Raw genomic sequence first — 25,332 nt, forward strand, 5'->3', positions numbered from 1 at the left:
AACACAGCGTGAGACTAGACAACATGAGAGGCTTGCACATGGACAGCAGGCGGGGCTCTGCGTGACTGCTGCCGCGCGCTTTTTTAAAAATATCTTCCAGTGTAAATGATTTATAGTCATGGCATAAACAAGTGCATGAAAAAAAAAAACACTTGAGCTGTATGTAAGATACAGTATTATGATATTTATTTTAAAAATGAAAAGATAACACAATATTAATATCAAATCATTGTTTTGGACATGGTCAATCGATAATTTGAATAAATTACAACATTTAGGGGAGATCGGGGTGATTTGAGCCTGTGGGGAAGTTGAGCCACCCCTTGTTTCTTGGCAACCTTAAACAGAATTGGTGATGTGACCACAAATAAATATGTTATCCATTTTAGAGAGGCCCGTCCAATAATTGGTAATTAAATGTAAGGTTTTTTTTTCTTTTCTTTTTTTTTTATGTTCAAGGACTCGTGCTTCTTGTGTTTGAACAATTACAGACAGATATCACACGTTTTTGTGCTTTAGGAGGTTATAATATGAGGCTATAATGTTAGCATGATGTTAGCTCTAAACTGCTGGATGATGTAAGTTTGTTAAATTGGTAGAAGTTGGGTAATTTCAGCCAAAAGTCCTGGGGTAAGTTGAGCCAGTGGCTCACCCCTTCTTATGATTGTAAAGTATTATTTTACTGAACTTCTACATTAAACTTCATTAATTTTAACCCATTGTCTTGAGCCACAGGTAGAGAAAAACCCTGGATGGATGGTTGGTCCATCATAAAGCTTACGCATAGATTTTAAGATAGATTTTTTTTATTTTCCTTTGATATAGCATGAGGTGAAAATGTTCCATTTTACTTCAGCATAATCAGTGGCACAGTTTAATTCCTTGTGGCTCAACTTGCCCTCTCCCTAAGCTCAATTTCCCCCGCACTGGGGGCAAGCTGAGCTAAGAGACCACTTTTTGGAAAGCCATATTTTGAAAAATTCATTTTAGATCCAAAGTTATTATTCCCAAGAATGCACCATATCCTGAAATTTGTATACATATTTAAGTTGGACCCATTACTGTTCTGTGCTCACTTTAAACACACCATAAGAAAAAACTGGCTCAACTCACCCCGCTCTCCACCTATAGCTTTTTAAAGTGACAACTTGCCCCAATAAGATCTGACAAAATTCTCTTATGTGATCTTTGTATAGTTAATTCTTGGGGGCTTTCAGTTAGATAACTGAGATGCTCTTGTGGCAACTTCTCTGTGTGACAACTAGCCCCAGTCGTCTCTCTCTGTATATGTGTATGTAAATATATAAATATATATATATATATATATATATATATATAATATATACACACACACACACACACACACACACACACAAATACGTTTGAGTGATTTTTTTTGTTTGTTTTTTTTTTTTGTTATTCTTTCTTAAACGTTTCTTGATAGTTGGTTTTGTTTTAATGCAAGCATGTGTTTGTGTTGCTGTGATTAGAAACAGTTTTTCTGGGATAATGATTTGTGAACAACAGCCCATTTAAACTGAAAGAAACGAAAACAGCGTCCTCTTGTGGTCAATAAACGCACATCGCTGTTTTTCTGCACTTGAATTAAAATTTTATCAATGCCCCTGCAGCAACTATAAGAAATGTTTAAAGGGTTACTCCACTCTAAAATGAAAATTTTGTCATTAATCACTTACCCCCATGTTGTTCCAAACCCTTAAAAGCTTTGTTCGTCTTCGGAACACAATTTAAGATATTTTGGATGAAAACCGGGAGGCTTGAGACTGTCCCATAGACTGCCAAATAAATAACAGTGTCAAGGTCCAGGAAAGTATGAAAAGCATCATCAGAATAGTCCATCTGCCATCAGTGATTCAACCGTAACATTAAGAAGCAACGAGAATACTTTTTGTACACAAAGAAAACAAAAATAACGACTTTATTCAACAATTCCTCTCCTCTGTGTCTCTCCACATCAGCGTAGAGCCATTTTGGCAATTCTGAGCAGTACGCAGATGGTTTATGCTCTTCTGTGTCAGCCGCGCTGTGCCGATGCGCTGTTTGCTTTCAAACCAAAGCGTAAATACAGGTAAAAAAACATATCCTTATGGCACGGCTGATACAGAAGAGCGTAAGCTGTTTGCGTACTGCTCAGAATTGTCAAAATTGTGCTACGCTGATGTGGAGAGACACAGAGGAGAGGAATTGTTGAATAAAGTCATTATTTTTTTTTTCTTCGTGTACAAAAAGTGTTCTCGTAGCTTCATAATGTTGTGGTTGAATCACTGATGGCAGATGGACTATTCTGATGATGCTTTTCATACTTCCCTGGACCTTGACACTGTTATTTATTTGGCAGTCTATGGGACAGTCTCAAGCCTACTGGTTTTCATCCAAAATATCTTAAATTGTGTTCCGAAGACGAACAAAGCTTTTACGGGTTTGGAACCACATGGGGGTAAGTGAATAATGGCAAAATTTTCATTTTGGGATGGAGTATCCCTTTAAGTGTGTGGGCCTTCATAAAAGTGGGTGGGCAAAATGTAGTGTATGAAAAACAGCCAATAACAAAACAACCCATAAGCAACTCTGAAAAGTTCCGCATTTGTCACATCTCACTGGAGCTTACACAATGCTTATGTCCTTCGTCATCCCCTGGAAGGCCACCATCATGATTGCGCATACGACAGTTAGAGATACAGTTTTTAAAGTTTTGAATATGGATATTTTTCTTAAACAAATGCATCACTTCACTTCAGAAGGCCTTTATTAACCCCCTGGAGCCGTGTAGAGTAATTTTTAACATGGATGGATGCACTTTTATGGGCTTCAAAATCTCGACCACCATTCACTGCCATTATAAAGCTTGAAAGAGCCCGGACATTTTTAAATATAACTCCGATTGTATTCGTCTGAAAGAAGAAAGTCATATAAATCTTGGATGGCTTGAGGGAGAGTAAATCATGAGGTAATTTTCTTTTTTTGGTGTACTATCCCTTTAAAAGTGCTCTACCGCTGTGCTTTTGTGGTGGTTTTAAAAAAATTAATTAGAAATATTAATCTAAAATATATTAATAACACAGTTTTATTTGACAAAATATAATAATACAGCCTAGTTTTTTTTTTTTGGCATAAAATATATAACTTTTCATGAAGTATAATCATTAATTCCTTTAAACGGTTGAAAAGCCTAAACCTCATATGAAATGTGCGTGTTGTCTTGCAATTGGAATATATATTGTATTGACCATAAACTTGATATTTAGTTGGCCAGTGCTTTATAAAGTGTAGCAATAACTCTTATACACTGTATAGTTTGTTGGTCAGTGCTACTTGTTTTACCGTACTTACAGTATAGTAAAAAATTATTTGTTATAAAGAAATAACAGCAAAAAACACAATATTCTCATTCATAGTGCATAATAATAATGACAACTTAATACTTATGAAAGTGTTCATGTTTATAGCACTTTCTTACATACTGACTGAACTTAAGGAATAGTAATGGCTTTATGTTGTACTTCCAATGTTGACCACTAGATGTAGCTTTAATGCAAGAAGTGGCTCTTAAACTCTGCATCTTAATTTAGCACGAGGCCACCAATGGATCAAACCATCTATTCTATTTTTCTTCAGTCCTTAATATATTATATTCCCCTCTCTCCATTAATAAAATATGCATTGTAAATGTGAAAGTAAAAGCAGTGTAACAGGCAACAGGAGAGGATGAAATATGCTTCTATGTTATAATATCCAAACCATGCAACACATCATAAACCTCCTTTCAAGGCCTTTATTTGGACATCGAGAAGAAGCACTGTCAAAGTCAGCCATGAACATTCAAGCTTGCATTTCTTTCTTTCTGAATCCATAAAAAAAGCTTGATTACAGCTTGACACGTTGATTGAGTTGATGCATTTCGAACAAAAAAATCAGAAATAATCAGAAGAAAATGTGGCGCCTTCTGTAAACCCTGTTTCTGTGGTGTTTTGACAGTTGCCAGGGTTAATTGGCTGTGTTAAATTTGGAGCTCTGTTCCACAGCTATGAACCCATGACTGTGAGCAACTCAGCGCACAGAGGAACATGTTATGGCAGGGCATGTCGATAATTACAGAGGAAGAGCGGCAGTGTTTGGGAACTGAACAGGGGCTGCTGCCAAAGTGCACACAGCAGAAACACCTTGTGCCTCGGGCAACGCAGACAGCCATCAGTGTCTGTCATCTTTCTGTTGCACTCTCCTGCCCACCAACACTTACCTGCTCAAACTTTTTCGCTCTTTTATTGAAAGATCACTGTATGTGAAGTCATGACAGATTCTCTGAGGCTGATGAGTAATTTAACAAGTTTATACCAAACTCCCTGTTAGGCAAAGAGCACTAGTATGGTGAAAAGCATATATAGTTGAAAGCTTAGATGCTACTTTTAAAATGCTTTCAGCCTACCTGTCATGTTTATAACTTAAAGAGTACAACCATTGTTTGCTATTTTACCATACAAGCAAAAAAACAAAAACAAAGTTTATTGGAGTACATTTTACAAGAAAATATTATTTATTATTTCTACTTCAAAATTTAGTATTACATCACTTGCTCACCAATGGATCCTCTGCAGTGAATGGGTGCCGTCAGAATGAGAGAAGTCCAAACAGCTGATAAAAACATCACAATAAGAGGATCCCTTAGTGAGCAAGTGATGTAAAGCTAAATTTCTTCAAATCTGAAGAAACAAACTCATCTACATCTTGGATGGCCTGAGGGTGAGTAGATTTGTAGCTAAGGTTAATTTCTGAGCATACTATTGCGTTAATCCAATTAGTTGCTTTGCATTTTTTGTAGGCTAATTATTTGTAAAAATTTAAGAGCAATCCATGAGTGAACATTGTTTCAAAGTCATTTTTTTCACTGTACAATGGCAGTTTTATTTGCTATGGAGAAGGCATTGAGAAGGGGACCTTTCCTCTCAAGCACAAAGATTTGCCACAATTACAGAATTGCTTCCATATGTGGATCAGGCAGCTTCTCCCGCTGCCCCCTCCAGCCCCTCTCTCCTTCCTGTCTTTCTCCACGTTCTCTCTCCCTGTCTTTTAGTGACTACCTTCCCCGACTTCTATCTGTTTTTTAGTCGTACTATATTTTTCCGCCATTGCTTTCTTTCCCTTAGCGCCTTTTTGAAAAGGCCACCTTTTAAACAAAGTCCATCTTAATCAGAACATTGGCAGTGGGCTTCACTTGTGCTGATTCAATTAGAGTGAGAGAGCCACGGACAGATATGCTCCTGGATCCGAAAACGAAAGGGAGCGAGAGTGAGAGAGAGTTGGAGGGGGGGATGAAGAGAAAGAAGAAAGAAAAAATGTGGCTTCACCAAAAGAATTCGGACTGGAGGGAGGCAGCCTGTTGAGTGCAATAGGGAAAGGTGGAAAATGAGAAGCGAAGGAGAGGGAAAGAGCGAAATGTTTTTTGACAGAGGTCGGTTCAGAGAGGGTTCATGGTGACATCATGGCTGATTGTGAGGAAAGTATAGACAGGAGGGCCATTCACCTTTCATTGGACACATATGTTGGAGGGTAGGCCGCGCGCTCATTTGCATGCGCTTATTGGCACTCTGTTAGGTTTTTCCAACAACTCTGTTTAGACACCCGAAGCGCGCTCGCTCCATTGACTCGCGCACACAAAATAAGTACAAGCATGCGCACATATGTGACCACTGATTAAATATGACATATATGGTTTATACATTTACATGAGCTTTAATGCAAAATATACACCACAACCTGTCCCGTTTTTTCCCCTTATAGCTTTTTCCAAAAGCTCTCTGTGTTGTTTTTCCCCGTGTATGTTATTTCTTCATGTCAGTTGAAGTCTAAATGTGTACATTTTACCAGGTGGAATGAATGAGGCCCTTTACTGGCTGAGCAGTGCGTTTGACTTTGAAACTGAAAACGGATGCCTTACGTGTGCGTGTGTCCGTGTATTCATGTGTGCGTGCTTTGAGTTTGTTTGCACGTATGTGCACATGCCCGACTTGCGCTCTCTCTGCAAGTCTCATTGCAGTACAAAACTTCACATGACATCAATCTGCATGCGAGGAAATAGTGATCTCATTACAGGCATCTTGTTCCTGATTAAAACCTGCCGTGGCCACCAGCCTCTCTCTTTATGTGTCGCTCTCTCCTCCCACCCTTTTTCGTTTTCTTCCCCGTCTCTTTTCCATCCAGGCCCACTAGTCCTTGGCAAAAATAAATATATGTCTTAGTGGAAATGTTATTCGTTTATTTATTTTTCACTCCTGACAATTAACACAGAGGAAAAGAAGGTCATGGGTGAAAAAGAATGAAGGAGGAAGGATAAAATAACGATGATTTCAGAGGCCTTTAAGATGACTTATGATGTCATAGCAAAGAGTGACAAATGCAACCATTAGGGGTGAAAGAGGGGGAGCAAATGACAGAGAGCCTGTGTTCAAATACACAATGAAAAATGATTTTTTGAAACTGAAAATTAAAGAGTATTGGATAACATTCACGAAAACACTATTTCAGTGTTTTTACTTCAGAATCTCACATTTAATTCAGTGTTACTTGCTGTTTCTAAGTGTATAAATAAGTACGTCTTCCGCGTACCACAGTCACCAAAATATTTATTACGTTTGAAATATGGATATTTATCTTACAAAAAATGCATGGATTCACTTCAGGAGGCCTTTATTCATCCCCCGGAGCCATGTGAGGGACGTTTTATTATGAATGTGTGCACTTTATTTCACGTCTTCTGAACTGTTGACAACCAACACCCGCTTACACCCCATGAATGGCTTGGAGGGGCCAGGACAATTTTTAATATAACTCCGATTGGATTCGTCTGAAAGAATAAAGTCACATACACCTAGGAAGCTTTGGGGGTGAGTAAAACACAGGCTAATTTTCATTTTTGAGTGAACTAACCCTTTAAGATATTAGTATCTGAATGCCAATTCCATATTCAGACTGTAATTTACTGTAAAAAAAAAAAAAAAAAGTTTACAGACATTTCTTTCAACCCTTAAAACACAACACAATGCAGTAATTCAAAATATGGGTAAACACCAGTGAAAAATCAAGACGTAGACAAAAGGTTCCAGAATTGCAGTGATGTCATATAAGAACCATTTTGGGTTCCTCAAAGAACCTTTCAGTGAGCAATTATTAAAAGAACCATTTTAAGAACCCTTTTCCACTATAAAGAATCTTTTGTGCAGTGGAAAGTTTCCATTAATGTTAAAGGTTCTTCATGAAACCATCAATGCCAATAGACTACTAAGTAGGCATAATTCAGATGCATGAATTCTGTATAAAAGAAGAATAACAGGAAATAGGGAGAGTAAAGCAGGTGAAAGTGAAATGCAATGTGGAAGACTGAAAGACGAAGACAGGTAGTGTGGGAGAAAGAGGGGAGCGAGAGAGGAAGAGAGAGAGATAGCAGTCTGATCTTTATTCATTATCCTCCACTCTGCAGTCTTCCAACACAGAGATCATAAATCTCAACCTCCAACACACTTCACTGACAATGAAACACAAACACTGCTAACCTCTGACCTCTCTCCTGCTACTGACACACAGAGACATACTCACCCAGACACACACGGAGAATGACAGCACATACTGTAATATTGTTTGAAACTTGCTAAACTAGATGCTCCAACACAAATGTAAGAGAAATGAAACCCATATACTAAGTCTTCTGAAATGATTTGGAGACTCCTAAAGAATCATTTTTTTCATCAGATTTAAATATCCTCACATTCTTAGATTCTAAATTAGTAGTTAACTGCTTTTGACAGACAGTCGATATGTTTACATAGTGTGATAGGCAGATAAAGCTGTGTAGCGTAGGGTTGTGTGGCAAGCAAACCATTTCCTGTTGACTTGTGTTATGAAACCCAATGCCAGCTGCTAAAGTGTCCTACTGCTACACTTTAGCTGAGCTCAGTTTAGTAAACGGTTTATCTTAGTAAATAAAAATCTGAATGCTGAAAACATTCTCAAATGTTATTTGACAGGAAGTTCATATTTAGTCCAGTACAAACTGAATAGAACTTTTCTAGACAGTGATCTTGTTTTATGTGCAACTAACCTTTCAAAACATTAGAATATGGCCATATGTAAATATATTTTTGTGTAACTAATAATTGAGTTTAAAACAAAAACGTGTTCCATTTGATTTATTAACACGAATTACCATCAGACCCATGGCTGAACCTGACATGTCATCTCCCTGAGCTTGAGATGGCACTGTCAAAAAGGAGCCAGTGAAGGTATGTCTTCACACAGAGGTTTCTGGGGGTTTCTTTTGACCAAAGCCAGTACAGAATGGCAGCTTTAGGAAGAAACCAGGCAAACGACCAGAACCACAAACAAGCCAGTGCAGAACTGTTCCATACAAACACAAACTGCACACTGTACTGATATAAAACACATATAGACAGACACACCCTCGGCAACATGAAGTTTGGTACTTCCCATATTTACAGTCTCCAGTCATCAAAAACATGCAATTTTCTTGTGGACATTTGTGGCAAATAAATCATTACTGTTGGTGGCAACCCTGAAATGATTCATCGGTGGATGTTATTGGTTTGTTTAATGCTTTCAACTTGTTAATCCAACATCATTTCACATGTTTTCTTGTTTCAAATTAACTACTGTCCATGCACGTTTGTAATTCACATTGCATGAATAGCAGGGTTTTCGCACTTTCACGCCGTGTTTGAAGCACCTTATTGCATTTTTATGACAGATTGCAAAGACGATTTTTTCCCCAACCGGTATAACATACACAGATGAACCCTTCACAATAAGACCAGGAACATGTATCAGTTAAGTAAGATTTCATGTAGCCTTAGATAAGAAGAAACTGTATCCAGCCTTTTAACTAGAGTGTTCCTCGTTGACATTCCTACATCATGCGCTACTCAGTGCTTGTCACTTTGTGAATACACAGAGTTCAAGGAGTGAAAAAAAGAGAAAGAAAGAAAGAAAGAGAGGCAGAGAATTAAAAACAGAAATTTAAGCTTGCCTCTGTTTCTTCCCTCTAGGCATTTTGCGGCTTGTGAAAAATGTGCTGTATATTTGAAGGGTGGAGTCACGTGACCCAGAGAGGGTTCATGAATCAGAGCTCATAATTATTTCTAAGAGAGACGAAAAGAAGAGAAAGAGGGAGGGAAAGCGAGGGAGAGAGGCAGAGAAAAGGAAGAAGAGAGAAAGAAACGACAAACGATGTTTTCATCGCGCTTCTCTGGTCGTCTCCTCACGGATTTTAGTCACAGTGGGTGAGTTTAACTTTCACAGAGCCGATCAAACGATGTTTTCATCAGTTTGCTCTCTCATGTCTGTCAGATGTGATGCATATGGCAGCGGAGAAGTCGCGGTGATTTAAAACTGAACAAGAGTAGATGCAATCGAGAGAGTGATGAAAGAATCGCATTGATCGTAACTTTTTGTTCGTTCGTTTCGCTCGCGCGACTCGGTTCTCTTGAATTCGTTCTAACTGGAGCGCGTGCGAGAGTTTTCTGGATCCGCGATGCGTTTAAAGAAATGACTGGTTACGTTGACGCATACCTTGACCTGGTGAGTTGTACCTTGACATATGTAAAACATTTCTTTGGCAGGTGTTGTTTTCCTTCTGGCCTTAAGTGTTAATGCCCTGTGGCTTACAAGTTTTAAGTATGTGTGTGTAAATCTGAGATTAGTTTGTGCAAGACTAAGTGTTGTGTGCAGCTTGTGGTTTAGGGAAATGTGTTTTCACAAGCATCTCATGCGGTGTAGAACTGTTCTATCAATAAACCTAAAATGTGGTAGCAGCTGCATTACCGGTTTTTATTAAAGATCAATAAACAATGTTGTAAACCTGGATACATTGAGATGCGTCAAGTTCTTTAAAGGGATAGAGGAAGGTTTATGAATGTGTTTTCCTTGCAGTGACAGTGAATGGTTACTATAGATGTGAAACTTCAAAACGGATGCAAAGTCACTGTATATTATAAAAATTATCCTTATAACGCATACACTATATTCCAAGTCTTTTGGAGCCATATCGATAATGCAAGGGACCAATCAAAATGTACTTTTTTTATCCACTCATCATTTTGACATTTGCCCTAGCTCTGCATAAGAGAAGTAGTCATGTGTAAATAAGTTTGATCTTTTCAATGAATTAGTTCCAATTCACAAAACTGATCTGAATGATGTGTTCCGGTTCTTGAGTTGACTCGGTAGTCCAGACACAGGAACGTTGTCAGTTAATTTGGGTTTGTTTGGCACACAAACCCGTATTATGGCTTCCGAAGGCTTGGAATATAGCATATGAGGCATATGAGGTATATGGACTGTGAGTTTGCTATCCCTTGAAGGTAACGTCTACATATTGGTTTTGTACAGTGCAGTTTCTTTGACCAAGTATTCCATTTGTTCTATTGTGAGAAGTAATAAAATGCATAAAAAATGCACATATCAATGGCTTTTTGTGTTGCTTTTTCTCTTGTATTACCTGATAGCTGAACTTCAGTACTGTGAAGCCCATTGCATTGACTGTAGCACCTGTTCTTTGTGTTTTTCTGACTCAGTGCTTTGGATCAGTCTGTGATCTGAAAGAAACTTGCTTTCTTTCGCTTTTCAACAGGTTGTGTGTGAGATTTTCATGAGCTAAAAAGTTTTTTTTGAAAGTTTATGCCAGCGGTGTTTAATAGTGTCAGAGCCAGTCGTGATTTATGATGTCTTCTTTTAACATGTGTCAGAATGTTCACATCCAAACACACACATCTGGGCCAGAGGAGCAGTCTGAGCGCGTTACAACATTAAAAACAACAGACTTACTCAGCACTTGCACAAACAAATGTATGCACGGCACTTCTTTTTTTAATGAGAAAAGAATGGGCCAGCCCTTTTCTGTCTTCAGCTGTTTATGTCTCACATATCAGCAACATGAGTTTAGATGAACTGAGACAAAAGAAGCAGAGACAAGGAAAAACAAACTATTGTCAAACCAGATATTCACGTTCCACCAAAAACCAAAACTCCCACTCTGACTCCAGCAGGACTGTGGATTCTGATCTCAGCGCTACAGTAACTGTAATGGAATACAGGAGTGTCTTAATGTGTTTGTGTGTTTGGGCAAACTGCTGTCATTATATTCTTGACTGTATTTTCCCTTTTGAGTGACGGTGAAATGTCTTTTCTTCACTGTATCCTACTCTAGCCCCAACCCTAACCGCAAGTATTAGACATGCAGTGTTACTTCCTGAAACATTTATAGTTTATTCTTAGTAATGTTTTTATAGGTACACTGTAAAAAAAATATTTTTCGAACTTGGAAATAAAACAAAGATTATTGGTGTACGTTTTACAAGAATTACTTTAAAATTTCACTTTTATTTCAGTGTGTTATGTATGGTAACCTGTTTCCGCCACAGAATAAAAAAAATTAAAAGGTAATTGTGGCTTTTTATCTTACAATTTGAATTTTTTTCTTGCAATTCTAAGATTATTTCTTACAACTCAAACTGATTTCTTGCAATTCAGAGAAAAAAGTCAGAATTGTGAAATGTAAACTCAGAACTTAAATAATAATAATAAAAAAGCGACAACTCAGAATTGCGAAATATAAACTCAAAATTATGACATTCTTTCTCGCAAGAGTTTATATCTCACAATTCTGTTTTTATGTTTTCGCCACAAAATAAATAATAAAAAAGTAATTGCGATTTAATTTTTTTTATCTGACAATTCTGACTTTTTTCTCACAGTTGCTAGTTTATATTTCACAATCCGGACTTTTTCTTGGAATTGCGAGTTTATAGCTTGCAGTTTTTACTTTTTTTCTTATTCTCAGAACCACATGTTTTTATCTCTCAATTCTGAATTTATATTTTACAATTCTGATAAAAAGAGAAAAAACTCGCAATTAAATTTTTATTTTTTTTCATCCTGTGGAGGAAACAGGCTTCTATTGTTACTCTGTTTTGTAATTATTTGTGATGTTTCGTAGCAATTTCTGAGTGAAAATTGTCCCTACTCCATTTTTTCTCAGTGTAAAACTCCCCTTTGATTAGCATGTGTATTAAGTAGGTTTGAGTCGTAGCTTGAACTATGTATGGACTATAGTATTGTATATATAGATGATATATATATATTATATATATCTATATATATCTATATAGATATATATATATATATATATAGATATATATATTAAGATAAATAGATACAAATTTTCATGAAGACCTGGCTAACTTATGGCATTAATACTTTTTGTAATATCATGATTTAATGTGAACTCATGAAGAACTTTTAATAGCAATTTGATTCTGAAATCATTAGCTAATGATTAAACTACTAACTAATTCAAAATCCATAACCGCAATGACATATTACTTAACAATTAGTTAATAGTTCTGTGCCTCAACAAGTAAAGTCATAACATACGGATAGCTTTGCAAATCATTAGCTAATGATTAATTAAAGTAGACAACTGGAAGTTGAAATGCATGCTTCAACCCATTGTGGTAATTAACATATTAATTTACTTCATTAGTTAATATAATAAGTTATTAGGGAATTAATACATTATGACACATTTAACTAATAACAATTTATTGATTACTTAGTCTATGAATCATATAGAATGTGCATTAGTTGCTGATGCAGTAATCATTAATAAATGCTTTAGTTCTTCATGAGACATTTACTCATGATTAACTGTGCATTAGTTAAGCATTATTTAATGCGTATTTGTGCACCCTTATTGTAAAGTGTTACCGACAAACCCCACGGTCTGTCTCTCTGTCTAGATCCCAATTTTACTTCAGTCTTCAGCTCATCTGGCTGCTTTCTGGCTTGGAATCATAAATCCAGGAGTTTATCCATGGCTCTCAGGAATTTTTGGGTGCAATAGAATGTTAGTGTCAGGGAGGGGCTGAACAGGTGGTTTATGGGGATCAGAGAAGGTGGGGGGACTTTGTTCTGTACTCTGTAATTATGAAGGAAACCATCAGATCACTGCTTCCCCTGTATATTTTTGCAGGTGTGCAGGGACGTATCCCTTTGACTGCGTGTGTATATAAGACTTTATATGTCAGGCTGTGTGTCTGTGAAAGGGAGAGAGTGTCCGACATCTGCTTATAAAAGTTCCTGTGTGTGTCAGGGCTTTTATTAATGTGTCTACGTTAGTGTGTGTTTATACTCAGTAGCGCGAATGCTCCCTGTGCCAGTGCTACTGTAATGAGCACCATTTATTACCTTCTATTGCTCTGATTAAATAAACTGTGTTCATCTGAAATGGCTAGTTTAGCTCAGCGGCCATGTCATTTGTTTTTATAAACCTGATTTCTTGTCTGATTACGCTATGTAATAAACCACAACTACAATCTAGCAACGATCACGTTAATGCTCTGATCCTTAACCAATTATTTAATCTCATTTCCCACTGAGGAATACTGCAAGCCACAGAGGAGTACTGCAATAAATAAGCTCACTGGTTGTGTTCATTTTCCCTCCGTTCAGATGTTTTATGAGTCTATAAATGTGCTTCTTTTTTTGTTGTTTATCCATTCTTGCAATGTGCCTGCGCTCACCTTGTCCACATCACACTGTGGAACAGAACTGTCAGAACTGTCTTTCGTCCACTCCATTTATCCCATCACTCTTTCCATTGCTCTCGTTCTTGCATGTGTCGTAAACCTCATCCAAACCTCGGAAGTTTGGTTATTTATTTATTTATTTATTTATTTATTAAGAAAAAAAGAGAATTTAGAACAAGTGTGACTTACACCTGTTTAAATAGTATACTGTAGTAAAAAGTGAGTGTTAATGATTTAAAAAGCTTTTTGAAAACATTTAACATTAATTATTAAATATATATTTTTTGTTAACTTGATGTTTTATTTATAGAATATTTTGAATAATTTTAATAATTTTTAAATATATATATATATATATATAAATATATATATATATATATATGTTTTTTTTATTAGTTAATTAAATATATATATATATATATATATATATATATATATAAAATAATTAAAAAATATATAAAAAATTATATATATATATATATATATATTTGTATAATTTGTTTATATAATAGAATAATTATATAAACAAATATTATAGAAATATTATATAAACAAATTATAAAAAAATTATTTAATTATATAGAATATTTTTATAATTTGTTTATATAATATTTTTTGGGGTAATTAATTCAATACTTTGAGAGGAGTTACCTTGTCAATCAATAAAGAATTACATTATTGATTATTTTAGTTTAAAAGTGGAAAATGTTAATGACAGTGTTAAATGATATCCAGTGTAAGAGCACACATTTATGGTTTATTGTGAATGACGGGGTACTTGAGCCTTACATCTGGGGCTGTGAGACTACATAATGCACTCCTTTAAATTATTACTTGAGGGGCAAGATATACCAAAGTGGTGTGATGGATATTATGGCATTGTCACTGATTGGGTGTGAAGAATGTTTGTTGGGTGCCAGGAAAGGGTTCAGTGTCAGACGGGTTTTAATTGATGGGATATGTGAGTCCAAAGCAGAAGATCATCTGTCACTCTTAATGTTGTGCTACCATTTGCCCTGTCAGAAGGCAGAGGAATTTGAATGTGTCAGTTTTATCTCCCACAATAAAAAGGTTTATGAAGGGCTTTCTCGGAAACGACTGCCTGATGACAATTATATGCTTTGTTTAATTTTGCAGTGGGCCAATTCGGCGAGGCTATATTTTACTATTGTTTATTATTGCCACTTGACAGCACTGTAACCACTGTCCCCTGCTGTGATGCTGGGATAGGGCATGTAGTGGAAAAATAAAACAAGAAATTAATCATTAAAAAGTTTTCTTTCTGAATTAATGTGTGATTGTATGTGCGTGTTAATGACGTCTGGCCTTTGAACCTTCAGCACTCAGTTCTGACCCTCCTTATGACCATGTGACCTCCACAGTGCCTGGAGGTTCCTCAGCTGCAGACTTTCCACACAATGTGTCTCGTCTCCAAACATCTTTCTTCAATTGATTCCACACAGTTTTCATTCAAGGTTACTGCACACAGAGCTGTGTCTTATTGTAATGTCTCCTGTGCATAACAAGTAGACATCAAGTTTTATTCATCAAAGCTTGCTGTTATCATCCCTTGTACACATATACTTATGTTTTATGCAGGATGTGATAATTATTTTTCAGCAGAAAATATGCAAACTATAAGCAGATCTCTTCTTTTTATGGTCAGATGTGGTTTGTGTTTTCTGGTTTATTTTTTTGGCATATTTAAATTGTAGTGTCCCTCAGATTGTGAAGAGTTTTTGTGAAGCATTTAATACTTTTACTGTGCATGCATTTTAGGAATCTGGTAGTCAATAAACAGACAGTTTTAAAAATAACGGTTCTTTATTGGCATCTGATTTCATGAAGACGAATGCACAAAAGGTTCTTTAGATTATTAAAATGTTCAAATGATTCCTTTACTGAAAGTTTCATTGAGGAACACAAAATAGTTTGATGATGGCATTGCTGTGTTAAAAACCTAGTTGTTCTGTCTGGTTTTGTTTTATTTTTTGCATATTATTTGCATATTAACTGTTGAGTGCCTTGGAAATGTGAGGTGTTTTTGTGAAGCATTTAGTGCATTCTCAGGGAATCAAACCCATGCCCTTTATGTTGCTGGTCCAATGACTCTGATTAGATGAAAGTGTCTTTCTCTCTTTTTGCTTCTTGTTTTTTTAGGAATGGAACAGTTTATATTTGCTCTTTAAGTGAGCTTGAGTTTCAAGAGCCCTTGTCCATGAGACATTTGATCGTTCTTGTGGCCTCCGCTATACAGTACCTCTGCCTTTCTAGGGCTGTTTAAAAGTATACGTTCGGATGTGTCAATCCGTCTTAGCGCTGATCGACAGCAGGAAAGCTAATGTGGAAAGTTAAAGTAGCTTTTAAAGTAGAGCACCGTGAGCTTAGAACGAAGGAGTGGAAATATTCAGAGTGTAGACAGGAAATGAACCCAAACCGCTGTACCATCCCAAATCCGTCACAGCTTTGGAGGAAGAATGGATTGTGGTTTTAGCCAGGAAGAGGGAGGAAAAAAATAACTCGCCATCAGCTCCGGCGGTTAATGCCTCCTATGACGCCTTGGGTTTTTTAAAAATACTTTTTCATTGTATGCCAGTTAGGAGTGATTTTTGTGATGGCTCAAAACTTGCATTACGGGTCAAATGTTTGGAATAATATGTTGATTTGGTGCTCAAGAAACATTTTCTTATTAATACCAATGTTGAAAATATGTAATATTTTTGTGGAGCAGCAAATCAGCATATTAGAATGATTTCTGAAGGATCATGAGACACTGAAGACTGGAGTAATGATGCTGAAAATGCAGTTCAGGAATAAATTACATTGTACATTATATTCAAATATAAAAGTTATTCTAAATCGTAATAATATTTCACAGTATTACAGTTTCACCTGTGTTTTTAATCACTTACAGTAAATGCAGCATTGGTGAGCATAAAAGACTTCTTTCTAAACATTAAAAAAATAATAATTATTCCAAACTTTTGACCATTAGTGTAGGTCTCAACTACTAGTGTAGGTTTTCCAAGCAAGAACGTGATACCTTCGGCAACAGGGACACTTGATCCGTGAAAGGCGATTCTCTGCTGAGTTGAACAGGATACTTTTTCTTCCTCTAAACACAACCTGCTTACCCTTTTCACAGTGGCAAACTGCAGTACTTCAGAGGACGTCACCAGCCTGGCTCGACCCAGCCCCGAAGAGCCATGAATCACATAGAGCTGATTCTGTCAGAGATACACAGCGCATCACCCAACCATGCCAGGGGCATTTTCTCTCTCTCTCTCTCTCTCTCTCTCTCTCTCTCTCTCTCTCTTCGTCTCGCTCAATCTTTCTTTCTTTCTCTGTGGCTAATAGGCCTCAGCATGCTCTGCTAATGATGTGTTTGTTCTGTGAAGAGCAATGTAGAAACGGTGGTGAAATCAGGCTTTTGGAAAGTCCCAGCCTGTTCTTATAATCCCTGCAAACGCCGGGTCTGTGGTGGGTGCCAGCCGCTGCCCCCCTCTCGGCCCAGAGTGGGCTAGAGGAGTTAGAATGAGTGTGTGTGTAAGGATCAGCCAGAGAATAGCAGTAATGAGAGAACATGTATGTACTTACACGTGTGTGTGTGTGTGTGTGTGCGGCCTGTGCCAGAGAGAGAGAGGGCGAGGGCCCTAGAATGAGCTCACTTTCTGCAAAGCCCGCCTGCCATAAAAGCAGAACATACTCTGTAAAACTCTTTGCCGATGTGACTCATGAAAATACACAGGCGCCAAGTGTTTTATTAATTCATTATTGTGTTTGGATAAATTCTAGGAACACACAGATCCCTTTTCAATCAGTTCCCCTCTTTTCAAATGGCTGCATAAGATTTGAGATTTTCCCCGGCTCCCTTTTTTCCTCCTCCTTTTCCACTATTTTCTGCTTTCTTTTTCTCTCCCTGTAAAAGTTTTTGTGGGTGTGATTTTGATGTTTTTCTCCTCTGTCTCTCCCGCAGGTCGTGTTGTTTCTTTTCCTCAGCTTTTTATTTAATTCCCAACCTACTCCTTATTTTATTTCTTGATGTTCTTACTACTGGTAAGAGTCAAAAGTTCAGAAGACTTAGAGTTAATGCAAACCCAAAATATTATAGTGAGGGCCAGATTTGTATTTCCAGCAGACCGTTTGTTTACACCATTTTTAATTTGTGCTGTATTTAGTCCAGTAATTCTTATGCTGTATTTAGTTCAGTTTCAAATTTTTCATCCTGTGATCAGTCTAATCAATCTAATCTATCAGTTTTATTAATGCCAGTTAAAAGTAAATAAATACATAAGTAAATAAAATATATATTTAAACAAATGAACAGGTAAATACATACATTTAAAAATACATTAAAATGGTTGTAAAAATTGATAAAAAAAAACAATAAATGTCTTTTAAAAACATAAGTAAACATATTTAAATGTATACTCATTAATTTAAATGATAATCTTTTCTTAATTTGAGAAAATATACAATACATGACTTGTTTTATCTGGAAATAAATAAGGATTTAAATAAATAAATAAAGATTAATTACATTAAAAATACTTAAAAAAAATATGTACATGAAAAATAAATAAAAACATTTAAAATAAGTAAATACATTTAAAAAGAAATATATTAAAATATATAAATAATTAAAAATGACTTAAAAGATAATCTTACTTTAATCTGAGAATTGATCTGAGAAAATGTACAATATTTTTAAGATTTTTAAGATCTTATTTTTAAGATCTTATTTAATCTTATCTTATATCTTAATTGACTGTTTTAGCATATAATGATATCTGATTATATTTCATGCCTTGCATATGACAGTAGAAACTAAGCATTTCAATTGGATCATTGGAATAGAAGTCTGGTAACATTCCTGGTGGATATATAACAAATATTTCCCAACCTTGACTGATATGTGTGGAAAACATAATTATGCTATTATTTTAGTTCACAGTAACGCTTTCAGTTCAGCAAATAGCACATTTGGCCTGAGAGCGAGCAGCTCCACTCCGCTTCAATTGCGAAGAATTTATCCTATGCTGCCTCATGTTGACTTCGGCAATGTGTGGTTTTGAATGGTGAGCTCTAAATGATATCTATTACATATGGAACAGTTCTGAGGGGTCATGGACGGAGCTCCAGCGGCAGCGGGAGGGGGTTTTGGGAAGGGGGGCAGTATGGGCAGGGATGGGTTCGAGGGCACACAGTCTCTGATGAAAACCAGACCTAGAGAAAAAAAGAGTGGGAGGAGGAAGATGGCAAGGCCTTGTTGTGGCTGGCTATGGGCGTGTGCCTATCTGCAGAGCTCCTTCCTTAGACGTGGCCACCCTAGCTTGGATGCACATGTGGAAGAGTTTACTGTAATGGAACTCTAAATTAGTGGTGGTTTGAAGCTGCCTGCAGCAGTAGGCTGTAATTAACTGGCTCTGCTGAAAGAAACAGAACCAGAGAGGCTGGAGAGAGTGTGTGTTTGTTTGTGTGTGTGTGTGTGTGTGTGTGTGTGGTGTGTTGGGCAGATGTGTATATGGAGCCATGAAAGAAAATGGCACATTAAGGGGGAGAAGATATTTGTTTTAGTTTTTTAATGAATGTTTTTGCAGTATATTCTTATAGAATATTCTGTTCTACTTTTTTTTTCTCTGAGCACTATTATATATATATATATATATAATATATATTTTTTTTTTTTTTTTTTTGGATTTCAACTTTTTTCTTTTTGCTTTATGAAGGTCTTAGCAACTTTTTAATCATGTCTGCATCACTTATTTTTGCTGCTTTTTGAATGCATTTTATGTAGGTTAAATGATTTAAAAATCTATGGTTTTTATTTTTATTTTTAAACCATCTTTAATCCAGTAATTTAATTAATTATTCTGTGAAAATTATTTATATCAATTTTTTAAAAACCCCTCTGTTGTGGCGTCATTTGCACAATTTGTAAAACAATTTTAAAAGAAAAAAACATTAGTCTATTTGGTCACAATGTCTGTGCAGAGCTTGAGATGAAATATGAGTGATGTGAAGGAAACAAAGCAAAATCAATAAAGAAATATTACAGTTTTTAATATGATTTATATCCATTTTTCAAAAAAAAAAGACTGTCCTTTGCCTGTGGTATCATTTGCACAATTTTTAAAACAATAATATATATATTATATATATAGATTTAGAGGAAATAAGAGAGACAGGATGTGTGAGGAAAACAAAGTTAAATCAATCAATAAATATTACGTTTTTTATTGTGTATACAAATAAATAAATAAATCAATCAATAAATATTACGTTTTTTATTGTGTTTTCGAATAAAGAAAAAAGTAGCTAAAGTTTTACCTTAGTAAGACAAAGGAGCCAGCCATTTTATTTCAAAAGTTTTAAAATGTCATTTCCACCCCGGAATGCTATTAAACACAATCCTTAACTTGATATCTGATGGAAGAGATATCTAGAAAAATTGCCAAAAAAAAAAGGACAAAAACTCTTAGTCCTGTGATGCCTGCATATCCACTGTTGGGCATTGTTAGTAGACAAATGAAACGAATAAAGTTTGAAAATGTGTTTTAAGTGCCCAAGAAAACCTCTTGAGGTATGTGTGTGTGTGGCACTTGGAAAGAGGTTTCTAAGGGTTTCATTATGTGGATTACAGTAGAGCTGTGTTCATCTGTTATGGAAAGGGAGCACAGTATTTCTCTCAAAGACTATGTGTTCAGGTGCAAGTGTTTTTATGCGACAGTGAGAAAGAGACTGTATGAATGTGTGTTTTGGAAAGCCCAGGCTTCTTTCCTGGCCGGAGTGCCGCCCCCGTAGTGCCCCCCAGTGCCCGGACTCTGTCACTGAATCTGTCTGCTTTTTTTTCTTTATTTCTCTCAGCTTGGTCAATGTTTATGCCGAATTTATGAGCATGATTTTTCCCTTGCTTTTTGCCCTGATTCACAAACCACAGCGCTTCCAAAAAGTGCTGAATTCTTTGGCTCAGCTCTTTTTCAAAAACCACATTTAAACAACAAGCCGCCAGCACCACCCACTCATAAAAATCACTCAAGGGAGAAGAAACAAAAAACTGAAAGGGACATCCCAGCATTCACTAGTGCAGTGATGAAGATGTTGTCTTATTGAAAAGTGTACGTAAGAGAGACGTTAAGCAGGATTCGCATTCACTGCCAAAAAAACTTGTTTTCCAGCGGAAATACCTAAACATCCTTAAAACAAGACAAAATGTTTTTGAGAAGCAAAACTGCATAATATATCAAGACATCATGCTTTCTTGTTTTAAGTATCAATCAGAATTTAGTGAGGTTTCTGGTTTCATTTTTGACAAACACGTTTGTGTTTGTGAAAGAAATCGAATGGAAACGTTATCGAAAAGATGCCCAACAAAAGATGGACAACAAGCTGTCACCTCTTCCTTTCAGTCCTTCTCTTACAGTTTCTCTCCAGCTCTCATCTTCTCCATTGGAGCCTGCGTTGGGGCCTCAGGTCTGTGAGAGGCCGACTGTAGTCGTGCAGTGCTGAGAGACTGGCAGGACAAACAGAGAAGCTCTTTCTTGTGGAGTTTGGGTGATTTAACTCATATGGAATAGCCTGGAAACACCACAAATGTCTGGACACCTTTCAAAACGGAGCAGAAAAGAGCGCTCACTTCTCCCTCCCTCTGTTTCTCTTCTCCTGCCTCAAGCTAACTTTTTCCTAACCGCTTTTTTATTTCCCTCCCTCCCCTTCATTCTTTTTTTGCTCTCTTTCTTTTCCTCCCTCCGTTTTTACATATCACCCCATCGATTTCCCTCAGACCCCACCCTCCTCTCAAACACACACGCGCTCTAATGCACTGGGTGCTGGGTTGTTGTTAAACTGATGTGAGAAACTCTCAGATTGCTGTTTATGCTGCGTTAGGGGTTCTTAAAAGATTAGTTCACCCGGAAATTAACATGCTGTTATCATTTATTCATGCTCATGTCATTCCACCACCATCATTTCATTTTACAATGTACTAGTCACATTTTCCATGCAATGGAACTGGAGCTTTCAAGCTTCAAAAAGTATGATTTGTGCACTATATTTCAAATCTTCTGAAGCTGTATGATGGCGTTGTGTGAGGAAGAGACAGAGAATATATTCTCTAAAGGCCTTGACATCTGCTTCATATCCTTGATGAATTAATGAGGGAACTAAGTGAACAAATCATTCTTCTGAGTTGTTCTTTTCAACGAACTAGCTGACCTGATTCACAAAACCAGACTGAATGATTCATTCTTGAATTGGTCTGGTCCATTTAACCCACTCAGAGTCAGTGATTCAATCAAGTGTTCTCAAATCCACTTGAGTGGAAGATTTTGAGTGAATAATGAAGAAATAAAGTAATTTGGGTCTTGAGCTGCTTAAGTTGAGAGTGAGTAAATGTGCAGTTTGCCCTGTTTATGTGGATCTTTGACTCACTGAACTGTTTTACTACTGTTTATAATTCTTTGTAAAAAGTGCTTAACTTACACTATATGTTTCCTCCTGAAGGTATGTCCTGTTGTACCAGTGAAAGCCGAGCCGTGACACAGACCTGAGAAGTTTGCCAACATTGTCACACAGGCAGTTGAAGCGCACAATAGGCCCGATCAGCCTTTGGCAACCAACCGTCGCCATGGCAACCAACCGGGAACGGCAGGTGGGTCACATGACCGGCTTCCCACCTGCTGTTTACCCCTTTGCCTTCAATTCCATGCGGAGCCACTCCCCCTTCGACCTGCTGACCAATAGTAGCCTGTTTGGACGGTTTGGGGCGGACCTTCCCAAAGAGATGGCAGCGTTGTGTGAGTATTGAACCTGTTCTGCATTCGTTTATTGCTGTTAGGATGGAAAGTTACTGAATGCTGTTTTCCTTTAGGTTTTTAAAAAAGATTTCATTTTGAGGTGTATCTTCAGGCACTAAGAGGGGTTACTTTTTATGTCTTGAATTTATTATTATTATTATTATGTGTTATGAAGATCTTAGATGGTTTTTAATTATTATATATGTAAAACAGAATGTGTTTTGCATCAATAAAATGCAACATTTAAAATAGTGTGCTAGGGATGTATATTTCGGTTATTTTTCCTAACCGACAACCGACGCTCATTAACCGATTATTAACCGCTAACCGACAACATTATTTTAAATTAGAATTGAATTAAATTAGAAAGGATAAGTGTCTGTGACCCGTTAAAATTACTAACATTTGTTTCCCGGGGATTCATTTTACATGCGCAAAAAGCAGAACATGAGGATTCACATGGTCTTCATATCACATCACGCACCTGAAGCGATTCTGTGAGTGGAGAAAAACATAATAAAGCTAGGCTATGAATAAATAGGCCTATACGAGAAACATATTTTTACTTAATTAAATGAAGAAAATGAAAGAAAAACTGTAGCCTAGTTTGCAGAGTTTTGGTTCATTTTTGTGCTGCACGAAAGGAAACCAGACGGCAGAAAGTGGCATCCTATTTTTCTTTAGGCTGATTTTACAAAAGCACAAAGATTTGTTTTTATTGTGAAAGTACAAAAATAAAGGCAAACCTTTTACAATTCCTATTATATTTATGACTAAAAGGAGTAGTTGCTTCCACTGTTAGAAGGAAAAAATTCAAGTGATTGTGCCGCCGCTGCATGCACACACACAGTTAAGAATCGCTACCTTGACAATGCAGCCTGATCATTATCATAATAAAATACAGTCAGGCAAACATATGGGAAAAAACACACTACTCAGTTTAAATGTGTAGTAAAATCTGTGCCGCTATGATGTTATGCAAAACATTTTGTTTTACATGGGTATAAAGTAGGCTACTTAATAAATAATAATTTGCCATTCAAATACATCGCAAATATGGAAACATTTAATATAGTTAATCAAAATAAAACCAACATTTGCTTAATTATTAAAAAAAACTAAAATGTGTAGCATATTTTAACCATGCAGCAACCTTTTTAAATATACCATGCAGCAACCTTTTTAAATATTTTTAATTATAGTGAATCGCCATCTTGTCAGTAAAGCCGGTTCTGTGATTAGTAGTAAATCACCCACAATCGCACATTAATCGCCTTTTTGAAGTAGACATACTAAAAAACAATACACAGAGCCGTAGATCACTGACAAGCTACGCAATATCGCATTCATAATCGCAGATGAATCGCCTTTTTGATGGAGATTTACTACTAATCATACGGCTTTACTGACGAGATGCACATGACAATTACATGCGATTTATCGTGCAGCCCTAGTGTGCTACTACCTGTGATCAGATTTATTGCTAATATTACATCCAGTTCAATCAGACTAGATTTGTGGGATTGTGTGTCATGTGCAGTATGCAATGTTGGATGCTGCACATTTTAGATAAAGTAGTAGGCCAAGCATGCAGTGTGTAAAGAATACATACCGTAGTATGAGCAGTTTGGTATTTCAGAAAGATGTTTGTTTTGCTGTGAATAACCAAAAAAAAAATGTACAACATCTAAAGCTCAATAACCACAGAGAGAAAATTTTCAAAACTGACAGCAGAATGCTCAATATTCACAGGGGGCGCTGTTTTACATCTGACAGCAGAATGAAAGTGTGTGAGAGAGGATAGAGAAACAACAGATGGCTGAGAGAAAGGAAAAGAGCCATTTAACAGACATTTTATTCTGCAAAAAAAATACTTTTTGTCAGTTCAGTACATCAAGTTTTTACATTTTATAGCATTCCAGAAAAATAGTGGGTTTCTCAAACCAGCTGTCACAGTTTTTCAACAAGAGATATTCTGTGTGTTTTTGTTTTTTTGTTTTTCTTAGCTAAGGTGTAGTACATTCACTTGTTTTTTAGATCCAGAATGTGTTTTAAGAATGCAAGACGTCTGTGGATTTTCTTGTTTAGACAGTAGCTTAGAGAAAAACACAAGCCACAGACATCTGAAATCTCATCTCAAGTCCTGAGGGGAGAATCTGTGATGGGTTTGGATGGCAACAACAAAGCAGAAGACTATGCGTTCCCCCTCCTCAAAACACACACACACACGCACAGATATACACTACTCGCTGTCTCCTGCTGTGCCTCTTTTACTCCTCTGCATGTCTGAACAACACTCCAGCCTTTTAGATGTCAATCAGTACCCACCCCCCTACAGCTGCCCACCTAATCCAATAGGTATTTACAGAGAGAGGCAGAAAGAGAGAGTGAGGGAGGGGTGATGGAAGTACCTGGGGGTGATGTTCTGGTGCAGCTGAATCCAAGAACACACCCTGCTGTGAAAACACACTGACCGATACACAATAAACAAGTCTTCTCTGTATCCTGGTCATGAAAATGAGAAACATATTTCACCTTGCATATGCAGACGGCCTGAATACGAAATTGCCTTTGTGGAAAACATGTTGTAAAATCTCACATGAGTGTTTGAAAATCTGGGCAATTATTGGAGGAGCTTGACAAGGCAGATGTTGATTAGCATTGCCAGCTGTGGCTATAGTTTTAACATCATTTTGAAGTCAGCGTAAAATTAGAATGAACCTTATTTACATTTCTGTTTTACTTCCAATTTTTTTCCTCACTGTTTTTAGTCTAAATTATAAAACATACTCTCCCTCTGAAACTATTTTCCTTTACCTATTGGAAAAAGTTAGCAAATAGCCAAGTAGGTTTTTAGACATTGTTTTAGCAAATTCACGTTCAGTCTGGCTCTATTCTGATTCAGAACACTGTTTCGAGATTTGGGG

The 25,332-nt window shown here is 36.7% G+C and overlaps 1 protein-coding gene across 2 annotated transcripts in view; it reads left to right on the top strand.

Moving 5' to 3' along the window:
- Nucleotides 1–9,262: 9,262 nt before the first annotated feature.
- The window catches only part of LOC109110237 (retinoic acid receptor gamma-A-like), a 54,733-nt gene continuing 38,663 nt past the window's right edge, over nucleotides 9,263–25,332 (top strand). Inside the window, exons 1-2 of one of the 2 annotated variants that reach the window (XM_042713547.1) lie at nucleotides 9,263–9,305; nucleotides 22,113–22,405. In XM_042713547.1, the coding sequence (XP_042569481.1) occupies nucleotides 22,237–22,405 (169 nt within the window). In that variant the 5' untranslated portion in view covers nucleotides 9,263–9,305; nucleotides 22,113–22,236. Of the gene's footprint in view, nucleotides 9,604–22,112; nucleotides 22,406–25,332 lie in introns of both variants that reach the window. The other variant, XM_042713548.1, reaches the window with a different exon arrangement.

The sequence above is a fragment of the Cyprinus carpio genome, chromosome A23 (genome assembly GCF_018340385.1).
Source record: "Cyprinus carpio isolate SPL01 chromosome A23, ASM1834038v1, whole genome shotgun sequence".
Taxonomy (NCBI): domain Eukaryota; kingdom Metazoa; phylum Chordata; class Actinopteri; order Cypriniformes; family Cyprinidae; genus Cyprinus; species Cyprinus carpio.